At 49.9% G+C, this 10,268-nt stretch overlaps 1 protein-coding gene across 1 annotated transcript in view; it reads left to right on the forward strand.

The window, feature by feature from the left end:
• Positions 1-4,501: 4,501 nt before the first annotated feature.
• The window catches only part of KLHL40 (kelch like family member 40), a 16,683-nt gene continuing 10,916 nt past the window's right edge, over positions 4,502-10,268 (forward strand). Inside the window, exons 1-2 of the mRNA XM_015408793.1 lie at positions 4,502-5,831; positions 10,147-10,268. The exon at positions 10,147-10,268 is cut by the window's right edge and continues 14 nt beyond it. Of these exons, the coding sequence (XP_015264279.1) occupies positions 4,677-5,831; positions 10,147-10,268 (1,277 nt within the window). The 5' untranslated portion in view covers positions 4,502-4,676. The remainder of the gene's footprint in view (positions 5,832-10,146) is intronic.

The following is a 10,268-nucleotide window of genomic DNA, read 5'->3' on the forward strand; positions in this document are numbered from 1 at the left end:
CTGGCCTTGGCATGCTTGTTTTCCATGTGCAGAGAACATGTAGGGAGGAGCCGTGGCTCCGTGATAGAGCATCTGCTTTTCATGCAAGAGGTCGTGAGTTCAATCCCTGGCATCTCCAGTTAAAGGATCAGATAGTAGGTGATGTGAAAGACCTCTGCCTGAGACCCTGGGGAGCTGTTGCCAGTCTGAGTAGACAATACTGACCTCAGTGGACCAATGGTCTGATTCAGTATCCGGCAGCTTCATGCATTCATGTGATATTCTGATATTCAGAAGTATAGTGCTCGACTTCCATTGTAAAAGGAAACATGGTCAAGGTGGGGTACGAGGATTATATCACTCCAGTGCTGAAAGAGCTTCACTGGCTGCCCGTTTGTTTCTGGGCATGATTCATAATGCTGATTCTTATATTTAAAGGCCTAAATGGCTTGGGGACAGGGTACTGAAGGACCAACTCTTCCCCTCCTCCCACATTGTTCAGCTCAACAATGAAAATCTGCCTCAAACCCTGCCCTCTGTGCCCCTGCCTTTAGAGATGCAGGGGGAACCAGTGACAGGGCCTTTTCAGTAGTGGCCCCTTGCTTATGGCATGCCCTCCCCCTTGAGGCTTGCCTGGCACCTGCATTGTTTTCTTTTAGGCACCAGGGTAAAATGTTTCTGTTCACGCAGGCTTTTAATTAAGGGGATGATTTAAAGAAAAAAGAAAAAAAAACTATTTTAGCCTGGAAACTGTTATTTTAAGCTGCCCCTGGTCTGTTTTTATGACTGTTGTTTTTATACTGGGCTGGGACTATTTCAGTGCTAGACTTTAATTAATATATTTTAATGTTTTTGTTTTTATACTGTAAGCAGCCTCAAGCAGGTTCCTGGAGAGGGAGCATAAAAATGTTCTAAACAGACATAAAATAAATTCCTAGGAGGGCATTGCATGTGTAAAGTGCTGTGAAGTCGCGGGGGACTTACAGTGACCCCAGCAAGGGGCTTTCAAGGCAAGTGAGAAGCAGAGTACCCCTTGGTGGTCTCCCTTCCAAGTACTGACCCTGCTTAGCTTCCAAGATCTGATGAGAACAGGCTATACAATGCTGCCTTCCCTCCCAAGAGGGTATTACAACAACATATTTTTGAATGTTTTAGCTAATCTCTGATACCTACCTGGAGATTTTGGGGGGTGGTGCCTGGGGAGGGTGGTGTTTGGGATGGGGAGGGACCTCAGCAGAGGTCATTTCGGGGGGGATCGCGGGGGAACGCAGTTCCCCCGGGTGAGGTGTGGGGGGCGGGGCACATGATGAAGCCCCGCCCCCTGCTTCCGGCCGCCCCGCTTCCGGCCCTCATTTAGCCAGGAGGAGGCAGGAGAAGAGGGAGGGTAAGTTGCTTCCTCCCCGCCTCTCCCCACCCCTGCCTGCCTGGGGCCAGGGAGGGCCTTCGCGGGGCTTCCTTGCACATCCGCCGGCCTTGCAGGTCCACCGCCGGGCCCCTCATGGGGCTCGGCAGTGGAGCTGCTAGGCCGGCGGTGGCGGCCAGGACCGTTGGGGGCGGGGCGTGTGGCCTTATGACACACTTCCGGTGATGTCAGGGGGTGTGGCATATGCTAATGAGTTATGCTAATGACTTCCCCTAGCTCTTTTTCTATGAAACTACCCCTGCCAGGATGGATCTGCTCTGAGAAAAACCTCGTTCTGAGATTGGAACAAGACTGCATAAATCAAGGGAGGGGACAAAATGGCGTGGGGTTACGTGTCTTGCAAAATGCATGTGCCTTTCAAGATCCAGGTTTTCAAGTCACTTTGGGAAGTAACATCTCGCTTTTGACAGATTCAATCTGTGACGGCCCCGCCTGCCAGTCATGAAACCTGGACTCCATTCTGTGCCACCACACTATTGTAATTGTGCCAATCCATTAACTTGTTTTGGAAGCAAACGTAAGTCAGCAAAGCTGTTTGGATGAGTGAGGGGCCTGAAATATATCCTAAAGGAGAGCCAGTTTGGTGTAGTGGTTAAGTGCGTGGACTCCAATCCGGAAGAACCGGGTTTGATTCCCCACTCCTCCACATGCAGCTGCTGGTGTGACCTTGGGTCAGTCACAAGTTCTCCCAGAGCTGTTCTCTCAAGGGCAGTTCTCGGGAGAGCTCTCGCAGCCCTACCTGCCTCACAGGGTGTCTGTTGTGGGGAGGGGAATGGGAAGGAGATTGTAAGCCCCTCTGAGGCTCCTTTGGGTAGTGAAGGGTGGGGCATAAATCCAGTCTCCTCCTCCTCCTCTTCTTCTTCCTGCCTTGCTCGGGTCATGCAAACTGAGGGCCACAGCTTCCTCGATTGAGTCGATCCGTCCCATACTGGGTCTTCCACTTTTCCTTCTGCCTTCAACTTTTTCTAGCGTTATTGTCTTTTCCTGTGAGTCTTGTCTTCTCACAATGCGATCAAAGTACGCTAGCCATTTTAACTTCTGGGGAGAATTCAGGCTTGATTTGATCTACAACCCACTAACGTTGACTTCTAAATACTGAGCAGTCAAGGTCCATCAGAGAGCACCCTACTACAGTGATGGCGAACCTTTTAGAGACCGAGTGCCCAAACTGCAACCCAAAACCCGCTTATTTATCGCAAAGTGCCAATACGGCAATTTAACCTGAATACTGAGGTGTTACTTGAGAAAAAACGACTCATGCATTAACTTAAGATGATCCAAACAAAGTAAGGAAAGCAATCCCAAATGCTTTCATTTACTTTACATTATTTGGCAGAGAATTCGACACTTTAATGACGGTCTGGGCCTGGCTGGGGCGAGGGCACGCGTGCCCACAGAGAGGGCTCTGAGTGCCACCTCTGGCACCCGTGCCATAGGTTCGCCACCACTGCCCTACTACCTCAAAATGTGGTTCAAGTCAGTGTACCACCTGGGAAGGGGGGAAACCATGAGAGAAAAATGCTATTTTGAAGTCAGGCACACGGATATACAGTCTGACGCCCCACCTACACATTACAAAGTCCCGGTGTTCGATGTGTGTCACCTTGTGCTTGAGATGCGGGCTTGTTCCTCATCTGTTCAAGCCTCCACATTTAGAAACAATTTCTTACCCAAGACACCAGCACAGGTTTGCCAACCCCCAGGTGTGTCAAACAACAAATATATACACTGCAGAAACCTTATTTATAAGTTAAAGTGTTCTATATGTTCCATCTTATAAAGTGCATTGTGTATTATTCATAATATTCTAAAACAGGTATATATATTCATTACATACAATAGCAACAATAATAATCAGTTTGTACAATCTAATAGCTACCAGTCAATTTACATCCTTTTTACACAATCAACCCCAACGGGAGTTTCTAGAATTGCACACCCGCTTCTCCTTGCTTGAAAGTCTTATAAAGGGGGAAGTTTTCTTTTGTGGTTACATTGAAGTTTAAATTGATGTTTGTTGCTGGTCCTACAAAAGGCCCATTAAGCAGCTGACAATCATGCCTTGAGAAAGACAGGAGTGCTCCATCTATGATTGTCAGCTGCTTAATGGGACTTTCCCAGAATTAGAACTCATCTCCAGGCAACAGAGATCAGTTCCACTGGAGAAAATGGCTGCTTTGGAGGGTAGATTCTATGGCATTATATCCCACTGGGGTCCCCCCAGGCTTGACTCCCCAAATCTCCAGATATTTCCCAGCCCAGAGTTGGCAACCCCACAAAAGCAGACTGCAAAATACACTCAGGTCCGGATTTAGACTTGCTGAGGCCCTAAGCTATACAAAACCCAGAGGCCCCCTACTGTTTTAAATCACATCAGCTGGTCTCAGAAAAATTTAAAATATATACGCCTTTTTAATATTTGAAATCATTTTTTATATTGTGTTTTTATTCAAGTCCCCAGCAGATTGCGAGGCCCTAAGCTGTAGCTTATTTAGCTTATGCGTAAATCCGGCACTGAATACACTCCTCACAAGGAAACCAAGTTTTGTAAAAGGCTGCCCCTGGAACTGCCTGCCACTTGATAAAGGGCTCGTAAAACCATGATGTGCCTGGAAAGAATATAAATCGTGAAGGTTCTCTCCGGGCAATGGATAATCAGCCTTTTTCCCCCTTCTCTTGCAAGGAGCGTCCAATATGTTCCTTTGTTATTTGTTCAGCTCTGACTTTGCAACATATTTTTAGCATGGTAAGCCTTGCTCTGGATTTAGCAGAGGGGAAACAGAGATGCACGTTGCCAAAAAAAACCCACGGTTCCCGAGGCTGATTGCGGGGACAACTTCGTCTGTCCGATTCACTCCGAAACATAAATCTGTTTGTCGCCGGCACGGTTCCTAAGGCACACGGTCACAAGTCTTTTTTGGGAAGGGCCCCTCCAGGAAAAGACCGCTCAGTAGTGAATCAGTGAAGCTTCGGCTGCAGATCTAGAATTACCCTTACAGCTGTTGCTGAGCTTCCGCATGTCATTCTCCCCCACCATTCCTCCCGGCCGGGCCAGTGTGTCATATTAAAAGGTGATCAGCTTACACATATGCTCCAGAATGGATTCCCTAAGCTTTGTAACCCTGTAGCTATATATAAAAACCCCTCTTGCTGTAGAAAGCAAACGAGAGCCATCTGCGTCACCGGCCGGACCTCTATCTTCTTCGTGTTCTTTTTGAAAGCGGGGGAATATCCCGTGTGGGCTCCAGCTGGGAAATAGTGAAGGGACTGGCTGATGTCCACCATGGCGCTGCCTTTCGACCAGGCCGAAGAGATGCGTCTCTACCAACAGACTCTCCTCCAGGACGGGCTCAAAGATATGCTTGATCACGGCAAATTCCTCGACTGTGTCTTGAAAGTCAAGGAGAAGGAATTCCCGTGTCATCGGCTGGTGCTCGCCGCTTGCAGCCCTTATTTCAGGGCCATGTTCCTCTCGGAGATGGAGGAAAGCAAGAAAAGGGAGGTCAGCTTGGAGGATGTTGACCCTGAAGTTGTGGGTATGATCCTCCACTACATCTATACTTCTGAGCTGGAGATAACCGAGCAGAACGTCCAGGACATTTTCTCCGTGGCCAACTTGTTCCAGATCCCTTCCATCTTTACCGTCTGCGTCTCCTTCCTTCAGAAGCGGCTTTGCCTCAGCAACTGCTTGGCCGTTTTCAGGCTCGGACTGATGCTGGATTGCGCCCGCCTGGCGGTGGCTGCCCGGGATTTCATCTGCCACCGCTTTGCCCTGATCTCCCGTGACGACGAGTTCTACCAGATCTCCGCCGATGAGCTCATCGCTATCATCTCCAGCGATTCCCTTAACGTCGAGAAAGAGGAGTCCGTCTTTGAGGTGGTGATGAAGTGGGCCGCGGCCAAGGATCCTGAGAACCGGGCAAAGGCCCTTCCGGTGGTCTTTGAGAGCATCCGCTTCCGCCTCATGGACAAGGATTACCTCAAGAACAAGGTGGAGAAACACGCCTTAGTCAAGTCCAGCCCCGAACTTCTCAAGAAGATCCAGATGGTGAAGGATGCTCACGAGGGGAAACTCACAGTGGTGAAAAAGACACCCAGGAAGAAAATGGCGGACAAAAAAGCAGGGGACAATGTCATAAACGGAGGTGTCGATGAAGAGGAGGACAAAGAAGAGGATGTCCTTCCCGGGATCTTAAATGATACGATGCGTTTCGGGATGTTCCTTCAAGACCTCATTTTCATGATCAGTGACTCGGGGGCCGTGGCCTACGATCCAGCGGCAAACGAATGCTACTTTGCCTCCGTCTCTGCGCAGATCCCAAAGAACCATGTCAGCCTGGTCACCCGTGAGAATCAGGTTTTCATAGCAGGGGGGCTGTACTACAACGAGGACAGTAAAGAGGATCCCATGAACTCCTATTTCTTGCAGGTATTGGGTGGATTTCCTGCCCGTGAGCTGGAAACAACAGGGAGCTTTTGGTTTCTGGGCAAAGAGATGAACAAGCTTCCACTTGGATTAGAGAGGCAGCCTGATTTTATTTGGGATCAGGTTGGGTATGGGTTCAGGTCCATTCCGATTCCAACTGGTTTGATTCCATTTCAGGTGTGGGTGCTGGCTGGGGGTCCCACTCCCCCTGGGGGACAGATCCCCTGCTCCCGTTGCCCACTGCTGCTCCAAGCACTGGGAGAAAAATTTTAAAAACCCTGCAGCATCAAATGCAGCACTACATCAGGAGTGATATAGGGCAGTAATAGGAATTGCCGGAAATTCTATGGTAGAACCACAGAGTTTCTGGTCATACCATAGAGTTTCTCTTTTTGGTGATTCCTAGAGCTACACTATGTCACTACTGCTCTCTTCTACGGGACGAGACATGGCGCCACAGCCATCATAGAATCACAGAGTTGGAAGGGGCCATACAGGCCATCTAGTCCAACCCCCTGCTCGATGCACAACATTGCAGCCTTGCCCATATCGGTGCCCACAGCCGTCCCGACACTTTCTGGCTGCTTTGGTGCTGGCCTAGAATTGTAAAGCAAGAAATTGCAAGTAGATAAATAGGGACCACTTTGGTGGGAAGGGAACAGCGTTCCGTGCGCCTCGGTGTTTAGTCATGCCGGCCACATGACCATGGAAACGTTTTCAGACAGCGCTGGCTCTCCGGCTTGGAAACGGAGATGAGCACCGCAACCCTAGAGTCGGACTCGACTGGCTTTCGAGCAAGGGAACCTTGACCTTTAACTATGCTTGAGAAAAGCAGTTATCTTTTTAATAACCTAGGAATTGTCCGGGGGGAGGGGATCAAACCAAGAGTCCAGCAAGCCTAGCGCTGAGTAGGGTTGGAAGCTCTGGGTCGGGAAATGCCTGGAGATTTTGGGGGGTGGAGCCTGAGGAGGGCGGGGTTTGAGGAGGGGAGGGACCTCAGTATGGCAGAATGCCACAGAGTCCAGGCTCCAAGCAGCCATTTTCTCTGGGGGAGCTGATCTCTGCCATCTGGAGATAAATTGTAATTCCTGGAGATCTCCAGGCCCTGCCTTGAGGTTGGACACCCAACCTCATCCCTGAGCCAATGCCACAAGGGCTTGGCTTGGACCTGCCCACTGGTGGGGCAGCTACGGCAGCAATGAGTGTGCTGCATTTGGGTTGACCAAGTACGTTGAATCAGCTCTTGGTGGGGCTTCTCTGCCATCTGACTCAGCATGCGGGATTCAGACGTAGCCTGTCTTTGTCAACTCCTGAGATGGAAGAAGAAGAAGAAGAGAAGAGATTGGATTTATACCCAGCCCTTCACTACCCGAAGGTGTCTCAGAGCAGCTTACAAACTCCTTTCCCTTCCCCTCCCCACAACAGACACCCTGTGAGGTAGGCGGGGCTGAGAGAGCTCTGACAGAAACGGCTCTTTTTCAAGGATAGCTCTTATCAGAACTACGGCTTGCCCAAGGTCATCCAGCAGGTGCAAGTGGAGGAATGGGGAGTCCAACACGGTTCTCCCAGATCAGCGTCCGCGCACTTAACCACTACACCAAACAGAAACACAAATGAGCTGGATGGGGACCCCGTCTGGGTGGAAAGGCAGCACAGAAATGTTGTAAGTAAATAAATAAATAAAGTGGGCCTATTTATCTGGATGGCTACAGCAGGCTTAATTCTCCAGTTGGGCCTATTTATCTGGATGGCTACAGCAGGCTTAATTCTCCAGTTGGATTCCCCACTCCTCCACATGCAGCTGCTGGTGTGACCTTGGGTCAGTCATAAGTTCTTTCCGAGCTGTTCTCTCAAGAGCAGTTCTCAGGAGAGCTCTCTCAGCCCCACCTCCCTCACAGGGTGTCTGTTGTGGGGAGGGGAAAGGAAAGGAGTTTGTAAGCCGCTCTGAGGCTCCTTTGGGTAGTGAAGGACGGGGTATAAATCCAATCTCTTCTTCTTCTTCAACTGTGTTAGTCATTGATATAAGATTCTCACTATTGATACCAGCCTGCATAACCATCGAGAGCACTTGGCACATATTTTTTTTCATTAATCCTTACAACAACCCTGCAAGTTAGGGCGGTATGATCGTCCTCTGTATTGTAGGTGGAGGGCTGAGGCAGACAGCCAGGCTTGTCTGTGTCCATGTAACAAAATGATGAGTGAGGTGACACTTGAACCCGGGACTTCTTAACACCCATAAGACCAGCGGTTTGGGAGCTTGCCATCTTCTGCACAGTCTTTGTCTTTGTTTCTGTTCTGAAACCCGTTCTACCACAGATAGCAGATTAAAATGTCGTCCTAAGTTTTTAATTATTAGCTTTTATTTTGGGTGGTGGTGGTGGTTCTGTTTCAAATTAGGTTTGCCAGCCTCCACATGGAGCTCGGAGATCTTCTAGAATTACAGGTCACCTCCAGACTACAGAGAACAGTTCCCCTCGAAAAAATGGATGGTTTGGAGGGTGGACTCTGTGGCCTTATACCCAGCTGAGGCCCCTCCCCAGGTTCCATCCTGAAATCTCCAGGAATTTCCCAAACTAGAGTTGGCAACCCTGTTTGAAATGCATGCTACGCTGTTTGTATGGCTGCAACAGTATGCCTTGCCATTTTTAAATGTGGCTACTGCTGCTTTCCTTGCTTTAACAGTGGCAGAGCAACTGCTTTGCACACAGAAAGTCCCCAGTTCTGTCCTCAGCATCTCTTGATCATAGGTAAAGGTAAAGGTTCCCTTGCTCGAAAGCCAGTCGAATCCGACTCTAGGGTTGCGGTGCTCATCTCCGTTTCCAAGCCGAAGAGCCAGCGCTGTCCGAAGACGTTTCCATGGTCATGTGGCCCGCATGACTAAACACCAAGGCGCACGGAACTCTGTTACCTTCCCACTGAAGTGGTACCTATTTATCTACTTGCAATTCCTTGCTTTCGAACTGCTAGGTTGGCAGGAGCTGGAACTAGAGATGGGAGCTCACTCCATCATGCGGCACCCAGGTCTCGAACTGCTGAACTACTGACCTTCCACAGCCTGCAGTTCAGCATCTTAACCACTTGAGCCACCGCAGCTCCCTCTCGATCATAGCTGACATGAAAACCTTTTACCCAAGACCCTGGAGAGCATTTTAGACTAGGGATGAGCATGAACCAGCTGACAATTCTGGCTGGTTCGTGGCTCAAGAAACAATGTTCGCGAACTGAACATCCGCCACGAACTTTCACAAATTTTGTATGCAGCTCATGGCGGTTCGTGAAGAGCCCTTCCATTCCCCAACAGATGCCCTTTGTTAAAAATCTCTAGAGACAGAGGCTTTACATTCACTTCGGAAGACCCACTTGACAATCCAGAAATAACTAGTTTGGTGTAGTGGTTAAGTGCGCGGACTCTAATCTCGGAGAACCGGGTTTGATTCCCCACTCCTCCACATGCAGCTGCTGGTGTGACCTTGGGTCACAAATTCTTTCAGAGCTGTTCTCTCAAGGGCACTTCTCTCAGCGCTCTCTCAGCCCCACCTACCTCCCAGGGTGTCTGTGTGGGGAGAAAAGGGAAAGGAGATTGTAAGCCACTCTGGGACTCCTTCGGGTAGTGAAGGGCAGGGTATAAATCCAATCTCCTCCTCCTCCTCTTCTTTTTCGTCTGTACTCTTCCTTGTTGATGTGGGATGTGCAGTATCTAGAGTTGCCAGGATCCCCCTGGCCACCAGCGCAGGATAGGGGAGGCCGGGTTGCCAGATCTAGGTTGGGAAACTCCTGGAGATTTGGGGATGGATCCTGGGGAGGGTGGAGTTTGGGGGTGGGAGGGACCTAAGGCAGGGTACAATGTGGGGTTGCTGGCAATGTTCCCTCTAGGCTGCGGAGTCTTGTGAGCAAAAATTCTACTTCGCGAGCTACTAGCATTAAAGTTGTGAGCAAGTGATTTGGCTACGGCATAAATCAGTTTGCTCTGGAGCCGTCCTTCCCGAGCTAAGACAAACATGCACGAGCCGGAGGCTAAAAAACTGTGAGCTACCTGACACTAACTCAGCTTAGAGGGAACACTGGTTGCTGGGGGTGGTGGCCGGGGGGTAGAGTTGCTGGATATAGACTGGGGAACTCCTGGAGACTTGGAGATGAATCCTGGGAAGGAGAGGGACCTCCGTGGGGTCCAATGCCCTGGAGTCTATCCTCCCGAAGCATCCATTTTCTCCAAGAGAACTGATCTCTTTAGTCTGGAGCTGTGATTCCAGGGGTCTACAGGTCCCCCCTGGAGGCTGGCATACCTAAGCAGTGACTGTCTTATGCTCCTCTGCAGTATGACCACCTGGATTCGGACTGGCTGGGCATGCCTCCTCTGCCTTCCCCACGCTGCCTGTTTGGCCTCGGCGAGGCCGAAAACTCCATCTTCGTGATAGGAGGGCAAGAGCTCAAGGAGGG

The sequence above is a fragment of the Gekko japonicus genome, unplaced genomic scaffold (assembly GCF_001447785.1).
Source record: "Gekko japonicus isolate JY-2015 unplaced genomic scaffold, Gekko_japonicus_V1.1 scaffold3103, whole genome shotgun sequence".
In the NCBI taxonomy this organism is placed as follows: Eukaryota; Metazoa; Chordata; class Lepidosauria; order Squamata; family Gekkonidae; genus Gekko; species Gekko japonicus.